Raw genomic sequence first — 20129 nt, 5'->3', positions numbered from 1 at the left:
ATAAATAAAGATTTCTACACATAGAAGTAATCATCAACTTAAAGTGCCTTATTTGGGGATTGTAATAGAGATCCACCTGGATTCATGAACTTAATTCTAAACATTTCTTCACAAAAAAAATAAATCTTTAACATCAATATTTATGGAACATGTCCACAAAAAATCTATCTGTCAACACTCAATATTGCATTGTTGCATTGTAATGAATGGAATAGCCTACTTGATTTGATGTTCAGTTTATGAACTTACATTCATATTTTGTTGAAGTATTATTCAATAAATATATTTATAAAGGATTTTTGAATTGTTGCTATGTTTAGAATATTTAAAAAAAATCTCACGTACCCCTTGGCAAGTACCCCCAGGGGTACGCGTACCCCCATTTGAGAACCACTGCCCTAGCTCATAACATCACAGATGTTACTGTATAATCGTTGTTTTTTTAATTGTATTCATATTTAATAAACATCAGTTAATTGATACACCTTTTAATAGCCTGGACATACGCAATGTTTGTGAGCTCCTAACATGAGTGGATACCGAAATAATATATTCTATTGTTTTATTATATTATGTATCCATCCCATCCATCCATTTTCTACCGCTTATTCCCTTCGGGGTCGCGGGGGGCACTGGAGCCTATCTCAGCTACATTTGGGCGGAAGGCGGGCTACACTCTGGGCAAGTCGCCACCTCATCGCAGGGCCAACACAGATAGACAGACAACATTCACACTCACATTCACACACTAGGGACCATTTTAGTGTTGCCAATCAACCTATCCCCAGGTGCATGTCTTTGGAAGTGGGAGGAAGCCGGAGTACCCGGAGGGAACCCACGCAGTCACGGGGAGAACATGCAAACTCCACACAGAAAGATCCCGAGCCCGGGATTGAACTCAGGACTACTCAGGACCTTCGTATTGTGAGGCAGACACACTAACCCCTCTTCCACCGTGCTGCCTCATCCCATCCATCCAATTTCTACCGCTTGTCCCTCTCGGGGCCGCAGGGCTTCTGGAGCATTTTGGAGTGCTTTTAACTGAATGAAAAGCTCATGTGTGCCCTGTTAGTGTAGACATGGCCTAAGACAGGGGTCCCCAACCACCGGGCCGCGGCCTGGTACCGGTCCGTAAATCGATTGGTACCGGGCCGCACAAAAAATTAAAAAAAAATTATTATTTAAAAAAAAAAAAAAAAAATTTTTTTTATTAAATCAACATAAAAAACACAAGATACACTTACAATTAGTGCACCAACCCAAAAAACCTCCCTCCCCCATTTACACTCATTCACACAAAAGGGTTGTTTCTTTCTGTTATTAATATTTCTGGTTCCTACATTGTATATCAATACAGTCTGCAGGGATACAGTCCGTAAGCACACATGATTGTATTTTTTTATGACGAAAAAAAAATAAAAAAATTCAAGCGTTGACCGGTCCGCAGTTACAAAAAGGTTGGGGACCACTGGCCTAAGACACTTTATTCACAATGCGGATCACTCTTTTTTCAATGATAATTGTAGTTTTCACGCTATAAATATGTCAAAAATAAATAAATATTAATAAATAATGTAATGACACAGAGTTGAAAAATAGTATTACAAAGTGTGTGATTGGAGAATCTCTTGGGGAGAATGTAAATGTATTGTTATGCCAAGGGAGAATAGTACACAATATATTATTTATTACTACACAGCTTTGTTTTGATATAGTTGATGTAGGAGCCATTTAAGGCATCCTTATTTTTGTGTTGGCATTACTTTCTTTTGTCACTAGGTGGCGGGCTTTTTGGTTGAGCAGTGCAGGGAGGAAAGCATATGTAGGAGCACCGAAGGACATCAAAAAGCCACAAGAGGACGAACTGTGCCACGGCCACGCTGCTGCTCATCAGCCAGGGTGATTGGAAACACCTGCCAGCTCTATAGGGTGAGTTGTGTGGAGCTGAAAGCAGCACAAGGGAGAGACTTGGCCAATTATGTCTGGTGGCAAATATGATGTACAGCCACAAGGTGGCGAAAAGGTGGATCCTGAAAAGGAAAATGTACAATATTTTGAAAAGGAAAAAAAGAGCCATAAAGTATACTGCCAAAGGCTTGGAAATGAAAGTTGACAATTATCATAAAGCAATAGGAGCATGTGTTAAAAAAGCTGCTAAAATAAGGGACACAATGAAACAACTCATGCATTCAATTGAAAATGATGAAAATGCAAATGCTGTAAGAGGTCACTTGGATGAATTGATTCATTTGTGTGGAGAGGCAAGGGGAAATCATTCCTCATTGATTGCCTTACCATTGCCTGAAGAGGAACTTGATAGAAAAAATGACTGGTTTCAAGAAAAGATTAAGATACTAGAAGGTTTTATAAAACTTGTGCATGAATGGTTATCAGAAGTGAAAAAGCTAACCACACATGACACTGCCCCCGTGGGAGAGGAGTCACAATTGCATGTCTCTGAAACACATGGCTCAGTTGAAATGCAAGTTCAAGATGAAATGCATGTCCCACTTGCCCATGATGAACATTTATGTGTTACACTTTCTGATATTGGAGCCCAGGACAGTGCATCAAATGTCTCAATCCCACGCAGTTCCATAACATCAAGAACCTCTTCTACCTCATCTGCTCGCATTCGAGCCCAGGCCGAAAAGGCTGCTATCATGGCAGAGGCTGCTGCATTGGAGAAAAAACATCAGATTGAATCACAACAAAGAATTCAACAGGAACAATTCGCAAAACAACAGGAACAATTCGCAAAATAACAGGAACAACTCAGAATGGAAAAGGAAAAGTTGGAAATGGAAACCAAGCTGGCAGCAGCAAATGCAAGGGAGCAAGTTTTTGCAACCATGGGATCTAGGGAAGAATCAAGAGTGTCAAGAATGAGCTCTGAATCACACAAAGGAGTTGCTGCTCCAAAGAAAACAATGCCCCTCTCTGACACACAGGTTGGGAAGCCAAAACAATTCATATATGAAAAGTATACCAAAGCTCATTACATGACTCCAAGACAGGCTGCTCTCTCTTTAATGCAAACTGACAATCTGTCAAAATCAACTATGCAAATGAAAAATGTGTCGAATACAACTGGGCAAACTGATCATACTCCTGTGAAAAAAGATGATGTTAAAGGTCATACAGTTCACACTACATCCCCTGTCACAAATGCCATCAAACAAGATCACATTCTTGATTTACTAAAAGGACAACATGATTTCAATGCCTTATTGGTTAAGCAGAATGTCCATTCCTCTTTACCATCAAGAGACGTACCTGTGTTTGATGGAGATCCGTTTCAGTATGAAACCTTTATAAGGGCATTTGAATATGGAGTGGAGAAAAAGTGTGACACCTATGACTGTTTGCATTATTTGGAACAATATACTAGAGGGCATCCAAAAGAGCTGGTTCAAAATTGCCAACATTTGCCTCCGTCCCAGGGCTACCAGAGGGCAAGACAGCTACTCAAGGAACATTTTGGTAATGAATATCATATTGCAACAGCATATATGGAAAAGGCTTTTTTCTGGGGAACAATTAAATTGGAGGATGTAAAAGGATTGAGAGCATTCTCTCTATTCCTCAGAAGTTGTTCCAATGCAATGGAAAGTCTGGCCTATATGGAAGAAATGAATGTTGTTTCTAATATGAGGACCATCATCCTAAAGCTTCCATACAAGCTCAGAGAGCAGTGGAGGAACAAGGCCTGTGACCTACAGGAGAAGCAAGGCCATCGAGCCATTTTCCCAGACCTTGTGAACTTTATTGAAAAACAAGTCAAAATACTCTCTGATCCACTGTTTGGTAACATTCAGGACACTAAGCAATCAACTGTCAAACCCTCATCCGTCCCTAAGCCAAGAGTAAAGTCAAGTCCAAGAAGCAGCTTTGCAACAACATTAGTACCCATAGAAACTGTGGAGTCAAATGAAGGAAAAAGGAATGTGATTGTCAAATCTCACAGTTGTCTGTTCTGTAAGAAGAGTGTTCACACACTGGAGTGCTGTCCACAATTCAAGAGGAAGAAGCACAAAGAAAAAATAGACTTCTTAAAGGAAAAATGAGTCTGTTTTGGTTGTCTGAAAATAGGACATTTAAGTCGAGACTGCAGAAATCGTCTATTATGTGAAACCTGTAAACAACAACATCCACAAATACTCCACATTGAACAGACAGAACAAACACAAACCAAATCAATTGGAACCAATACTGTTGTCCCACCTCCCAAGCATACTTGTGGTCATATTGGGGCCGGGGATGACCCCTCCATCTACTCCATTGTACCTGTACAAGTTAAAAGCAACAAGGGAGATACAGTGTTACAAACATATGCATTTTTGGATCATGGAAGCACCTCCACATTCTGCACAGAAAAACTGATGCAAAGACTGAACATAACAGGACAAAGAACAACCATCCTTCTCAAAACCATGAATCAAGTGAAACCCGAAACCAGCTACCACATCACTGGACTGGAAATAGCCAGGATAAATACGAATGACTTTATTCAATTGCCTGATGTATTTACACACAAAATCATGCCCGTTTCACCACACAATATTCCAAAACAGCAGGATTTGAAACACTGGCCATATCTAAACCATATCACATTACCTGAAATTGACTCTGACATCGACCTCGTCATTGGCACGAATGCCTCTAAGGTACTGGAACCCTGGGAGGTGGTCAATAGCCAGGAGGACGGGCCATACGCAGTGAGGACCTTATTGGGATGGGTCATTTATGGTCCTTTAAAAGGAGATGACACCAGCAGGCATAATGGCTGCCCTGTTGCTGATGTCAATAGAATATCTATTCTAAACCTGGAGGAGTTATTAGTCAAACAGTACAACCGAGATTTCAGTGAAAGATCCAGTAAGGAAACAGAGGAAATGTCAAGAGAAGAGGAAAAGTTTCTTGATATTGTGAGCCACTCTGCAAAGATTAAAGATGAACATTACTGTTTAAACTTACCTTTTAAAGAAGAAGATCCCATCATGCCGAACAACCGTTGTATTGCAGAGCAACGCATCCAGAGCCTGAAACGCAAGTTCAACACAAATGAAAAGTTCCATAAAGAATATACATCTTTCCTCACAGATATGATTGACAGTGGCTATGCTGAATTGGTACCAGCAGACCAGCTGAATAGAAAAGATGGAAGACTCTGGTATATTCCACATCATGGTGTGCACCACTCAAAAAAAGGAACATTAAGAGTTGTTTTTGACTGTGGTGCAGTCTTTAAAGGAACATCACTGAACTGTGAACTACTTCAGGGTCCTGATCTTACCAACTCACTTATCGGAGTCCTCATCAGATTCAGACAAGAACCGGTTGCCTTGATGGCAGACATTAAAGCCATGTTCCATCAGGTTAAGGTGTCTGATAAGCATGTCGACTACTTGAGATTCTTATGGTGGCCTGACGGTGATATGCAGCAAGATCTGACTGAATATAGGATGAAGGTACCCGTATTTTCCGCACTATAAGGCGCACCTAAAAACCACACATTTTCTCAAAAGCTGACAGTGCGCCTTATAATCCGGTGCGCCTTATATATGGGTTAACATTAATATTAATTTTCATAAAGTTTCGGTCTCGCAACTACGGTAAACAGCCGCCATCTTTTTTCCCCGTAGAAGAAGAAGAAGCGCGCGGTGCATGCTGGGATATGTGACGTTTCATTTCCATTTGTGTGTTTATGTAAAGACCCCAAAATGGCTCCTATTAAGTGTGTTGTCTGTCTAATTATAAATAATGCAGACGAGGCGTGTTAACTGAGTTCTCAACGTTTACTCACAGCGTGCTCATAACCACATTCTAACTGCCAGCATACAACAACGCTTCTCAGGGCTACCGCGCATGCTCGTCACTATCGTTGCATGCTGGGTAGTGTAGTTGTTATATTTGCTAGCTCATAACATCACATTAAGAGACACGCTTACGCGCTTAATTCAATACTCGCCGTCATTCCGGGTGGATTGACAAAAGACCTCCAGCCGCTAGATATTGGTGTCAACAGGGCATTCGAAGCTAGACTGCTAACTGCGTGGGAACAGTGGATGACAGAAGGCGAACACACGTGACGTTCACCAAGACAGGGAGACAGCGCCGGATGACATACGCCAACATCTGCCAGTGGATCGTAAATGCCTGGGCAGATATTTCGGTCACAACTGTGGTCCGAGCTTTCCGGAAGGCAGGATTCACAGAACTGCTGGACAACAGCGACACTGACTCCGATTACTTCGACGAGACGGAGCTGGCCATTTTGGATCCCACATTCGCCCAACTTTTCAATTCGGACACCGAAGGAGAAGAATTCGAGGGATTTATGAATGAAGAATAACTTCAGAAAGTGAGCGTTATGTTTATTTTGTGTGTTGTGACATTAACGTTCGAGCAACATTATGTTGCTATTGCTCTGCACTATTTTGAATTTTACTATGTTTGTGATTGCACATTTGCGTACTTTTTGGGAGTGAACAGAGTTGTTAGAACGCTGGTTTTTAATATATTATTAAAGTTTGACTGACCTATTTGACTGTTTTTTTGACATTCCTTTAGCGCAGTTAGATGCGGCTTACAACACGGGGCGGCTTATAGGTGGACAAAGTTTTGAAATATGCCGTTCATTGAAGGCGCGGCTTATAACCCAGGGCGCCTTATGGTGCGGAAAATACGGTACATCTATTTGGAGCTGTGTCATCACCAAGTTGTGCAAATTTCGCTTTGAGGAAAACTGCTGAAGACAACCAAGCTAATTTTCCACCTGAGGTGACAGACACAGTACGCCATAACTTTTATGTAGATGACTGTTTACGTTCGATTCCTACAGAACAAGAAGCAGTACAATTAGTAAAAGATCTGACTGCTCTTTGCCAAATGGGTGGGTTTACTCTGTCCAAATGGATCAGCAACAGCCGTGCTGTATTAACATCTATTCCACAAGAGCACAGGGCTAAAGAAATCAAGGAGTTGGATTTGGACAAGGACAATCTACCAATGGAAAGAGCCCTAGGACTACACTGGTGTGTGGAAACTGATGTGTTCAAGTTCACAGTTGCTGTACCAGAAAGACCACACACTAGACGTGGCATTTTGTCTGTGGTCAGCTCTGTATACGACCCTTTAGGACTTCTAGGACCATTTACTCTGCCAGCCAAAATGATTATGCAGGAGCTCTGCAAGGAAAAGCTTCAATGGGATGAAACCATACCACACGTTTTCTCTCAACAGTGGACAGGATGGCTAGCAGATCTCAGCAAAATGAAGGAGTTTAAAGTTGACCGGTGCATGCAGCCTACACACTTTGGTCAAATCACACACTCACAGCTGCATCATTTTTCGGATGCCAGTGAGAGTGGCTACGGAACTGTCTCATATCTAAGACTGGAAAACAAAAACAAAGAAGTGCATGTTGCATTCATCATAGGAAAATCAAGAGTGGCACCATTAAAAAAAATGACAATTCCCAGAATGGAGCTGGCTGCAGCTGTCCTCGCTGTCAAAGTTGACACAATGCTGCGAAAGGATCTACAGTTAAAACTGGAGAAATCATTTTTCTGGACGGATAGCACAACCGTGCTTAAATATATAAGCAACGAAACCAAACGCTTTAAAACATTTGTAGCAAACAGAGTCTCTTTTGTAAGGGATGCTACCGACATATCACAATGGAGATACGTGAGCACAAAGGAAAACCCTGCAGATGCAGCATCAAGAGGGCTGACAGCAGATCGCTTCTTAGGCTACAAAAATTGGATAAGAGGACCAGATTTTCTCTGGAAAGCAAGCCAAGAATGGCCAATCTTGCAAGTTGAATCCAAAATCTCTGTTGATGATCCAGAGATCAAACCTGGCATCACAGTAAATGCCATTGTCAAAAGTCAGTTGAACCCAACTAACTATTTCATCCACTACTTCTCATCCTGGATGAGACTGAAGATTGCAATAGCCTGGCTTTTAAAAGTAAAGACCGCACTCTTGCAACTGACTAGGAAAAGAAAAGAAGTTCAAACTGCTGTGAGTAGTGCTGAAAATGATCCTGTCAAATTAAAGAAGAAGATTGAAGAGGAGATGCAAGTATTTAAAGCCACCCTTCATGGACAGTGCTTATCTCCCCAAGATCTAATCCAAGCAGAGAATGCAGTCATCTCATTGAGTCAAAGTGAAAGATTTCAAGGGGAAATGTTTGTTCTACAGACTGAGAAAAATGTCAAAAGAAACAGTCATTTGTACAAATTGGATCCAGTGCTGGAGGATGGACTTCTCAGAGTAGGTGGTCGCCTGAATAGGCTAGCAATGCCTGAAGAAATCAAACATCCGATTATTCTCTCTAAGGACCTCCACATATCCACACTACTATTATGCCACATCCATAAGCAACTTGGACATGCAGGAAGAAATTACATGCTGTCTTGTCTCCGCAAAAAATATTGGATCATCAAAGCCAATTCTGCTGCAAGAAAATCAAATCAAATCAAATCAAATCAACTTAAAGTCATAAATGACTGTATTGTGTGCAAACGACAGAGGAGTAAAGTCGGAGAGCAAAAAATGTCAGACTTACCTTTGGAAAGAATTCAACCAGACAAACCTCCAGTCACGAATGTAGGAGTGGACTACTTCGGTCCTATAGAAATCAAAAGAGGACGAAGTCTTGTTAAAAGGTATGGTGTAATTTTCACCTGCATGGCAAGCAGGGCAGTACACCTGGAAGTTGCACATACACTTGACACAGACTCCTGTATCCATGCATTAAGGAGATTCATCTGTCGAAGAGGTCAAGTTTCATCTCTGAGATCGGACAATGGTACAAACTTTGTAGGAGCGGAAAAAGAATTAAAGAAAGCATTGAGCAGCTTGAATCAGGATAAAATCCAGAACGCTATGCTACAGCAAGGTATAAAGTGGAACTTTAATCCCCCTGCAGCGTCCCATCACGGTGGTGTATGGTAACGACTAATCCGCATGATACGGAGTGTATTGCGCTCTGTTCTTCATCAACAAGTACTTGATGATGAAGGATTGCAAACTTTAATGTGTGAGGTTGAAGCAATCTTAAATGACCGACCCATAACCAAATCCTCTGATGACCCCATGGACCTGGAAGCGCTGACCCCAAACCATCTTCTTTTGATAAAAACCAATCCAATATTGCCACCTGGACTCTTTGTAAAGGAGGATCTGTACATCAAACGTAGATGGAAACAAGTACAATACATGGCAGATCTCTTTTGGAAACGATGGACAAAAGAATATTTACCTTTAATCCAAGAACGTCAGCGATGGACCAGAGCCAAGAGAAGTTTTGCCCCTGGTGACATTGTGGTGGTGGTCGATTCCACTGCTCCACGAGGATCCTGGTTACTGGGGAGAATACTGGAAACTATTCCTGATGCAAAAGGTCTTGTACGCACAGTTCGACTAAAGACCAAAACCAACATACTGGAAAGACCAATAACCAAGATATGTCTCCTCCAAAAGACTGAAATTGAAGATTAATGAAGATTCAAGATTAATGAACCATAAATGCCAACATATTTTTATTTTGGAAAAAAACTGAGAAGAAGAATCTTGTAAAAGTGAATTTGAATGGCTCCCTTTCAAGTAATTGTTACAGCGTAAACAATTAGGGGCCGGTGTGTAGGAGCCATTTAAGGCATCCTTATTTTTGTGTTGGCATTACTTTCTTTTGTCACTAGGTGGCGGGCTTTTTGGTTGAGCAGTGCAGGGAGGAAGGCATATGTAGGAGCACAGGTGAGCCAAACGAGGAAGGACTCAGGTGTGGGAGCACAAACCGTTCTTACCAGCAGCAGACAACATCAGACAGCAGCAGACAACATCAGACAGCAGCAGGCAACAGCAAATGCAACAGCAGACAGCAACCGGCAGGAGAACATATAACACAATATCACTGCAATAATCCCGGGTATGTTTCATTCACCCTGCAAGTTCATTAATAAATAGACATAAACTGGATTTCTGACTGGACCTCACTTCATATGCAATGTTTGCTACTGTGTAGGATCACTCCCTCAAACCTGTTGAGTAATGACAATAAATTGGAACATTTGAAGGTGAAGATTGCCATTACAGTTGATATGGGGCTTCCAACTGAGCTTGTTTTGTAAAAGTACTCCAAGAAATGTTACTTCATTCACTCTTTCTATCATTTATTTTTAATGTTCTTTTTTTTGTCCTGTCCAGGTCCTCAGGCAAATCGTATTGTTGATGTAGAATGTAGATGATCATATTGTTGATGTAGATGATCATATTGTTGATGTAGATGATCATAATGTTGATGTAGATGACATACTTGCCAACCTTGAGACCTCCGATTCCGGGAGGTAGGGGGTGGTTGGAGGGGCGTGGTTAAGAGGGGAGGAGTATATTTACAGCTAGAATTCACCAAGTCAAGTATTTCATATGTATGTATATATATATATATATATATATATATATATATGAAATACTTGACTTTCAGTGAATTCTAGCTATATATATATATATATATATATATGAATAAATAAAATAAATACTTGAATTTCAGTGTTCATTTATTTACACATATACTTGTTGAGTTAAGGGTTGAATTGTCCATCCTTGTTCTATTCTCTGTCACTATTTTTCTAACCATGCTGAACACCCTCTCTGATGATGCCATACTTGCCAACCTTGAGACCTCCGATTTCGGGAGGTGGGGGGAGGGACGGGGCGTGGCTAAAAGGGGAGGAGTATATTTACAGCTAGAATTCACCAAGTTAAGTATTTCATATATATACCGTAGATATATATATATATATATATATATATATATATATATATATATATATATATATATATATATATAATGTGTATATATATATATATGTGTATATGTATGTATGTGTGTATATATATATATATATATATATATATATATATATAAAAGAAATACTTGACGTTCAGTGAATTCTAGCTATATATATATATATATATATATATGTATGTATATATCTATTTTATTTTTTATATATATATATATATATATATATATATATATATATATATATATATATATATTTCCTCCATCCATCCATCTTCTTCCGCTTATCCGAGGTCGGGTCGCGGGGGTAGCAGCCTAAGCAGGGAAGCCCAGACTTCCCTCTCCCCAGCCACTTCGTCCAGCTCTTCCTGTGGGACCCCGAGGCGTTCCCAGGCCAGTCGGGAGACATAGTCTTCCCAACGTGTCCTGGGTCTTCCTCGCGGCCCTAAACACCTTCCTAGGGAGGCGTTCGGGTGGCATCCTGACCAGATGCCCGAACCACCTCATCTGGCTCCTCTCGATGTGGAGGAGCAGCGGCTTTACTTTGAGCTCCTACCGGATGGCAGAGCTTCTCACCCTATCTCTAAGGGAGAGCCCCGCCACCCGGCGGAGGAAACTCATTTCGGCCGCTTGTACCCGTGATCTTGTCCTTTCGGTCATAACCCAAAGCTCATGACCACAGGTGAGGATGGGAACGTAGATCGACCGGTAAATTGAGAGCTTTGCCTTCCAGCTCAGCTCCTTCTTCACCACAACGGATCGATACAGCGTCCGCATTACTGAAGACGCCGCACCGATCCGCCTGTCGATCTCACGATCCACTCTTCCCTCACTCGTGAACAAGACTCCGAGGTACTTGAGCTCCTCCACTTGGGGCAAGATCTCCTCCCCAACCCGGAGATGGCACTCCACCCTTTTCCGGGCGAGAACCATGGACTCGGACTTGGAGGTGCTGATTCTCATCCCAGTCGCTTCACACTCGGCTGCGAACCGATCCAGTGAGAGCTGAAGATCCTGGCCAGATGAAGCCATCAGGACCACATCATCTGCAAAAAGCAGAGACCTAATCCTGCAGCCACCAAACCAGATCCCCTCAACGCTCTGACTGCGCCTAGAAATTCTGTCCATAAAAGTTATGAACAGAATCGGTGACAAAGGGCAGCCTTGGCGGAGTCCAACCCTCACTGGAAACGTGTCCGACGATGATCATATTGTTGATGTAGATGATCATAATGTTGATGTAGAATCTACATCAACATTGTGATTATCTACATCAACAATATGGTCATCTACATCATCAATATGATCATTTACAATGTAAATGATCATATGGTCATCTACATCATCAATGTGATCATTTACAATGTAAATGATCATATTGATGATGTAGATGACCATATTGTTGATGTAGATAATCACAATGTTGATGTAGATGCCATATGGCTGTACAGATTTACTTTACAAAAGAGAAGTGTGGGATACTTTTCTTGCTGCCTTATTTGTATCTGACTTTATTCAATGGATTTATACTATTTGGCGCGGCCGGACCGGAACAGGAGGGGATAGAAAGAAGAAAAAAGGAAGACAGAAGTGTAAACTGCGGGGACAAAAGGGTGATAAGTCTGAGAAACGCGCCCGGCAGAGGACAAGGCATGGGAGAAGTAAGAGACAACCAGCCCCCAAACCAGTGAGAGACCACACACCACGCGGACAGAAAGACGAGAGACCCAGAGACTTCCCGCAGCCGGACAGGAAGACCGACCCGCCCCACCTGCAACCAGGCTCCAAGAGTCCAACCCCCACCCCAGGAGAGCGAGTCAAAACTAACCGTAACTTTATGCTAAAGTGTTGTCGCTAGGTTTTAAATCTCGTAGTTGGTCGGGGAAGCTAGCATAGCACACATCATATTGTTTATGTTAGAAGCCGTTTTTTGACATACATTTGACGTTATGTTATCCCATTTTCATGCCAGTTATTGCCCACCAAGATCCATGTAGATGCAAACAAATACAAACACTTTCATCTTTATTGAAGAATTAGGGACTGAAAGTGACTTATTTGGTTTTGTTTGAAGAAAAGTAGATAAAAAGTTAGAAAAAAAACAATCCATCCCAGATGGTATCGTAATCAGACTAAATGCATCAGACTTGCTTGGTGATCATCTTCATCATCTGCAATGCCATTGGTCCTTGATCGGAAGGAATCTGATAGGAAATACAAACATGAACTTATTTGAAGAAGAAAAGGTGACCTATATGGTCATGTGACCACCCCGCCATGTTGACAGTGTGTCAGGTGAAGACATGTATCGCACTAAGGGGAATGACATCACCAGCCTGGATCAAATGAGTCATTCTGCTCCGTTAACTCCAGAAATTTTAGCGGACCTTTATTGAAAGAAGCATGATGTCGCAGTAGTCATGGATACATGGAATTTAATTTGTGTTTTTATTACAAAAACTCTTTTTGACACGAAACTTATGGAACTGAATGTTGTGCACTTGAGTTTTGTCAACTCATTTTTTTACATCAAATTAGGCAGACGATTACAAAATTGTGAGCAAAATTTGTGCGGTAAAAAATTCAGTGTAAAAGAAATCAGTGCAGAAATTTTTATTCAAAATTCAAGACTCACTTCCTGTAAATTAAGACTGAAGCAATCGATCCTGTCTCAGAAGCAGCCAATCAGGTGATTTTGCACTCTGAACACTTTTTTTTTTTAATTTGGCACTGAATTTTTTTTGCACTGAATTTTGAAGCAACTTTTTTTGGTACTGAATTTTTTTGCACTGAATTTTGAAGTAACATTTTTTGGGCACTGAATTTTGAAGCAACACATTTTTTTGCACAGCATTTTGAAGCAACACTTTTTTTGGCACTGAATTTTTTTGCACTGAATTTTGAATCAACATTTTTTTTTGGCACACATCTTTTTTTGTACTGAATTTTTAAGCAACACTTTTTTGGTACTGAATTTTGAAGCAACATTTTTTGGCACTGAATTTTTTTGCACTGAATTTTGAATCAACAGGTTTTTTGGCACTATTTTTTTGTACTGAATTTTTAAGCAACACATTTTTTTGGCACTGAATATTGTAGCAACATTTTATTGGCACTGAATTTTTTTAGCACTGAATTTTGAAGCAATATTTCTTTTGGCACTGAATTTTGAAGCAACACTTTTTTTGGCACTGATATTTTTGCACCGAATTTTGAAGCAACAATTTTTTTGCCACTGAATTTTGAAGCAACATTTTTTTTTGGCACTGAATTTTTTTGCACTGAATTTAGAAGCAACACTTTTTTGGTTCAGTTGCATAAATTTAGAGCCCAAAAACAGCTACGGTATTAAAGGCACCAATGAAGGAAATTAAACGTTTTATCCCAGGTATTATTATTATTATTATTATTATTATTATCATCATCAAGGTAATGTTGAATGGGTTCAGAAAGTTTTTATAACCACGCTGAAATATTTTAATGGACTTATTTTGAAAGGCTTAGTTTCTTGTATTGTTAGTATTTAAGCTAAATAGCAATTGTTACGCTAGCTGCTTCTCTCGGAAATGAGCAGTATGATTATTTTCAAAATGTGGTCATCAGTTCTCAGGTAATTGACATTTCAAACAATAATACTAAGTGTCAAGAGTTAGTAATTGTATCAGTTACCATAGCAACACACATGCAACCATGCCGGTCGTGTCCTTTAAGAATATTCCAAAGTAGACAAAGGTGACTTCCTGTTTTATGCGGAACTATTTGCTATTGGAGCTCAACTTACCATGTGACCTGCTTTGAGGATCCAGTAGAAGGAGAAGTTCTGGAAGGACTTGACAAAGGCGCCAGTAACCCCTGGGGAGGCGGGGTCATCCAAAGCCGTCCACCTGAGCTTGTTAAAACCGGGAAGCCCCGCCCACTCCAACCTCTGCAGCCACAACTCCTGACCTAAAAAAGTCCATCAAAAAATTATATCAACATCAACAAATATTAACCGCTGTATCGAATCGTACACTGCATCAAATCCTTTGCTTTTTCAAATACATCTTTTTTTTAAGAATGGTATCGTAACCTACATATGTATCAAGACGCGCATCGAATTGTCCATCACAAAGACGTGTAACAAACTGATTAGCATTAGCAATTTTACATGGCAACAACATTTGGTCCTAAAAACTACAATCTGCTGTGTAACCAGTACAATACTTACAGTATTTACACTTTGTAGGGCACAATAAGAGGCATGACAACAATATGCGGTCCTAAAAACTACAATCTCCTGTGAAACAAGTACAATACTTACACTGTTGATACTTTGCAGGGCGCAATGACGGACATGGCAACAATATTTGGTCCTAAAAACTACAACCTGCTGTGTAACCAGTACTATACTTACACTAGTAATACTTTGTAGGGCACAACAACAGACACGGCAACAACATTTGGTCCTAAAAATTACAATCTGCTGTGTAACAAGTACAATACTTACAGTATTAACACTTTGTAGAGCGCAACAGACATGGCAACAATTGTTATATTCCATCCATCCATCCATCCATTTTCTACCGCTTGATTGTACAAATTATACACAGTAGTATGTAGTATTAAGTACATGTTATACCCAGTATGTAGTATAAAGTAGATATAGTATAGAGTATACACATTACCAAGAGTGTCCACTATCAGGTCCAGCTGTCCGTTATAAACAGAGACGTTAACGCCCGCAGTCAGCAGCTGATCCACCATGTAGACCACCGGCTTCATGAAGTCTGCTGCCATGGAACTGAAAACCTGCTCAGCCTGACCTGGAAACACAAACACTTTGTACTCTCACTACTTTGTACTGTCACTACTTTATGCTGTCACTACTTTATACTTTCACTACTTTATACTCTCACTATGTTGTGCTCTCACTACTTTATACTCACTACTTATACCCACTACTTATACTCACTACATTATACTCTCACTACTTTATACTCACTACTTTATACTCTCACTATGTTGTGCTCTCACTACTTTATACTCTCTCTACTTTATACTCACTATGTTGTGCTCTCACTACGTTGTGCTCTCACTACTTTATACTCTACTTTATACTCACTACTTTATACTCTCACTATGTTGTGCTCTCACTACTTTATACTCTCTCTACTTTATACTCACTATGTTGTGCTCTCACTACGTTGTGCTCTCACTACTTTATACTCTCACTATGTTGTGCTATCACTACTTTATACTCTCACTATGTTGTGCTCTCTCTACGTTGTACTCTCTCTACTTTATGCTCTCACTATGTTGTGCTCTCACTACTTTATACTCTCTCTACTTTATACTCACTACGTTGTGCTCTCACTACTTTATACTCACTACGTTGTGCTCTCACTACGTTGTACTCTCACTATGTTGTGCTCTCACTATGTTGTGCTCTCACTACTTTATACTCTCTCTACTTTATACTCTCTCTACTTTATACTCTCTACTTTATACTCTCACTATGTTGTGCTCTCACTACTTTATACTCACTACTTTGTGCTCTCACTATGTTGTGCTCTCACTACTTTATGCTCTCACTATGTTATGCTCTCACTATGTTGTGCTCTCACTACTTTATACTCACTATGTTGTGCTCTCACTACTTTATACTCTCACTACTTTATACTCTCACTACGTTGTGCTCTCACTACTTTATGCTCTCACTACTTTATGCTCTCAATAGATGCCAGTACTTTTCAGTAATTTTTACTCAGTACTTTTTACTGTGGTCAAATATCAATACGGGCAATATTCACTGCTAAAATGTTGGTATCGTATCAGACGTGAAAAATTCCTCGCCAATTCTATTTGGACTGTTGTAAGATGTATATACGGTATGTAGGTATAAATATGTACATGTAAATATAGATATGTAAATATGGACATGTAAATACAGATATTAAAAACAGACATGTAAATATAGATATTAAAAACAGATATGTCAATATGGATGCATATAATGATGTAATCACCTCCCCAGGTGACATTCTGTGGAATGATACCCAGTTTGTGTCGAATAGCTCCATTCATCAGCTGACTCAGCGACTGTTTGTGAAGAGGTGCAATGTGTCTTCTGGCCAGCATGGCTGCGGGAAATTGGACAAATGAATACAACTGGAACGCATGAGGATTTGTTTTGGGTTATTTATAAGTTGTCATAAAAGTTGTTCATTAATAAGTGGGGATAATGAAAAATTAAAAGAAGATTTGATGACAATAACAATGAAATAAAAACACTCGAAAGACATTTCTTCACAATAAAATTCACATGCAGACAAAATTAATAAACACAAATCTGTCAGCATTGCAAATGAAAATATGTTCTTCATTGTCTTACCCTGGATAAATACACGTTAAATATATAAATACATGTTTAAAGTACATGTTTATATACTACATTACCCAGAAGGCTTAGCGCTGTAGACAAAAAACGGAAGTAGGTGTGCGCTACAACAATTGATGTTTGATCATAAATAATTGATATATTGTTACACCTTGTTGTCTACACATAAGAAACAAAGACAGATGACTAACATTAGTGAGTGAATAACATTAGTGAGTGAATGACGTTAGTGAGTGAATGACGTGAGTGAGTGAATGACGTGAGTGAGTGAATAACGTGAGTGAGTGAATAACGTGAGTGAGTGAACAGTATTAGCGAGTGAATAGTATTAGTGAGTCAATAACAGTGAGTCAATAACGTTAGTGAGTGAATAACGTTAGTGAGTGAACAATATTAGTGAGTGAATAACGTGAGTGAGTGAACAATATTAGTGAGTGAATAACGTGAGTGAGTGAATAACGTGAGTGAGTGAACAGTATTAGCGAGTGAATAGTATTAGTGAGTCAATAACAGTGAGTCAATAACGTTAGTGAGTGAATAACGTTAGTGAGTGAACAATATTAGTGAGTGAATAACGTGAGTGAGTGAATAACGTGAGTGAGTGAACAACATTAGTGAGTGAATAATATTAGTGACTGAATGACATTAGTAAGTGAATGACATTAGTAAGTGAATGACAGTGAGTGAATAACGTTAGAGAGTGAATAACGTTAGTGAGTGAACAACGTTAGTGAGTGAACAACGTTAGTGAGTGAACAACATTAGTGAGTGAATAACATTTGTGAGTAAACAACATTAGTGAGTGAATAACATTTGTGAGTGAATAACTAGTGAGTGAATAACATTAGTGAGTAAATAACAGTGAGTGAATAGCATTAGTGAGTGAATAGCATTAGTGAGTGAATAACATTAGTAAGTGAATAACATTAGTAAGTGAATAACATTAGTAAGTGAATAACATGAGTAATGTTAATGAGTAATGTTAATGAGTAAAGTTAATAACATGAGTAAAGTTAATAACATGAGTAATGTTAATGAGTAATGTTAATGAGTAAAGTTAATAACATGAGTAATGTTAATGAGTAATGTTAATAACATGAGTAATGTTAATAACACAAGTAATAATAATGAGTAATATTAATGAGTGATGTTCATGAGTAATGTTAATGAGTAATGTTAATAACGTTGGTCATATTAAACCAACTGAGTGAAGACTGTTACAAGTTGAATAAAAAGCAGCAGACAGTTGAGTGAAAGGCAAGAAAAGAGGAAGTTTGTGTGCTTACATATCAAGTTACTTCCTGCTGAAGAGACATCATCCGACTCCTGAGAGAGGATGTTGTAGAAGTTCACTCCGTTGGTGTTCTGAAGAACAAACATCAGATGAGAAATTAAACATGACATTCCCAGTGGGACATCAGCTATAAACATCATAAAGTTGTGTCCCAATGCAATTTTTTTTACTTTCCATCTTGCAATTACCCATAATGCAACCTTGAGTATTGGCCGATTTGAATAATTCATCTTTTAATTTTTTCTTTCACGCAGTAAGTGGAATGGTGCGGACACGTTTGTTACTGGATCCTTTCTAATACGCGTGACTAATTAGGAGCAGGCCTGTCCAGTGACTAATTAGAAGCAGGTCAGTCCACTAATTAGGAACAGGTCAGTCCAGTGACTAATTAGAAGCAGGTCAGTCCAGTCACTAATTAGGAACAGGTCTGTCCAATTAGGCCGTCCTTCACTGAGGAAGGAAACACTCAGGAAGTGAAAGAAAGGACAACAGCAGGGACAAAATACTGGGGAAGGCAGGTGGGCAACAGAACAGAACAATGACTAGCTTAGGTGCTATTGTGTGCTTAGCTGTTAGCTTCTAATAGCCTGCAGCCTAGATGATGTCATATTAACGTGTAAACACAGATGATGTCATATTAAAGCGTAAACACGGATTATGTGATATTAACATGTAAACACGGATGATGTTATACTAACTAGGGCTGGGCGATATGGCCTTTTTATAATATCTCAATATTTTTAGGCCATGTCACGATACACGATATATATCTCGATATTTTGCCTTAGCCTTGAATGAACACTTGATGCATATAATCACACCAGTATGATGATTCTATGTGTCTACATTAAAACATTCTTCTTCATACTGCATTAATATATGCTACTTTTAAACTTTCATGCAGAGAGGGAAATCACAACTAAGTCAATTTACCAAAACTGTATTTATTAAACAGTTATTAAGCAGTGGCACAAACATTCATGTCATTTCTAAAACAGAAAGTGCAAGATTGTCAGAGACATTTAAAAACAAGCTATTAGTGCACTTTTGTGCATGATGTCACTAAGATGACAAATCAAAACAACACTAAATTAAAGTGCACTTTTTGTACAGAACGCCACTACAATAGTTTAAAACAAATAAAGTGCACTTTTGTGCATGATGTCACACAAGATATTTCAATAACTGTCAAATAAAAATGAGCTGCATAATAGGAAATCAAATCCTTCGCTATGTGGTAGGTTCCTGCGGACGTTATCTCCTTCTGTTGTTGACTATTTTTTTCATACGGTGTCGATGTGGAAATGGTTGCCTCGGCATTTTGTTGGTGTGGCACCGAACGGAGATGTTGACATGCAGAGTTTCAAGCACTCTTCATTCTCTAGCAGGTGACTTTTCAAATGATGCTACAAATTAGCAGTAATCCTACTTTTTGTAGCAACGCTTTTGCCCCACACTTGACAAATTACGGTCTGTCTGTTCGACATATTCCCGCTTGAAGCCAAACCACCGGCAGACGATGGATCCTGTGCTGTTTTTCTTGGGAAATAATTATTCTTCCTTCATTTGTTACCTTCTTTCTCTCGTATTACCGCTAGCACCACAGCTAACGTTACCCATGTCGCTACCTCTCTGCTCCGCGA

At 39.5% G+C, this 20129-nt stretch overlaps 1 protein-coding gene across 1 annotated transcript in view; it reads right to left on the bottom strand.

The window, feature by feature from the left end:
* Positions 1-12824: 12824 nt before the first annotated feature.
* scpep1 (serine carboxypeptidase 1) overlaps positions 12825-20129 on the bottom strand; it is a 21682-nt gene continuing 14377 nt past the window's right edge. The window contains exons 9-13 of the mRNA XM_061981641.1: positions 18479-18557; positions 16822-16935; positions 15481-15618; positions 14598-14761; positions 12825-13020 (exon numbers count right to left, since the gene is read on the bottom strand). Coding sequence (XP_061837625.1) covers positions 12958-13020; positions 14598-14761; positions 15481-15618; positions 16822-16935; positions 18479-18557 — 558 coding nt within the window. The 3' untranslated portion in view covers positions 12825-12957. The remainder of the gene's footprint in view (positions 13021-14597; positions 14762-15480; positions 15619-16821; positions 16936-18478; positions 18558-20129) is intronic.

The sequence above is a fragment of the Nerophis lumbriciformis genome, linkage group LG24 (genome assembly GCF_033978685.3).
Source record: "Nerophis lumbriciformis linkage group LG24, RoL_Nlum_v2.1, whole genome shotgun sequence".
Taxonomy (NCBI): Eukaryota; Metazoa; Chordata; class Actinopteri; order Syngnathiformes; family Syngnathidae; genus Nerophis; species Nerophis lumbriciformis.
This window is presented reverse-complemented; position numbering and strand designations above follow the sequence as displayed.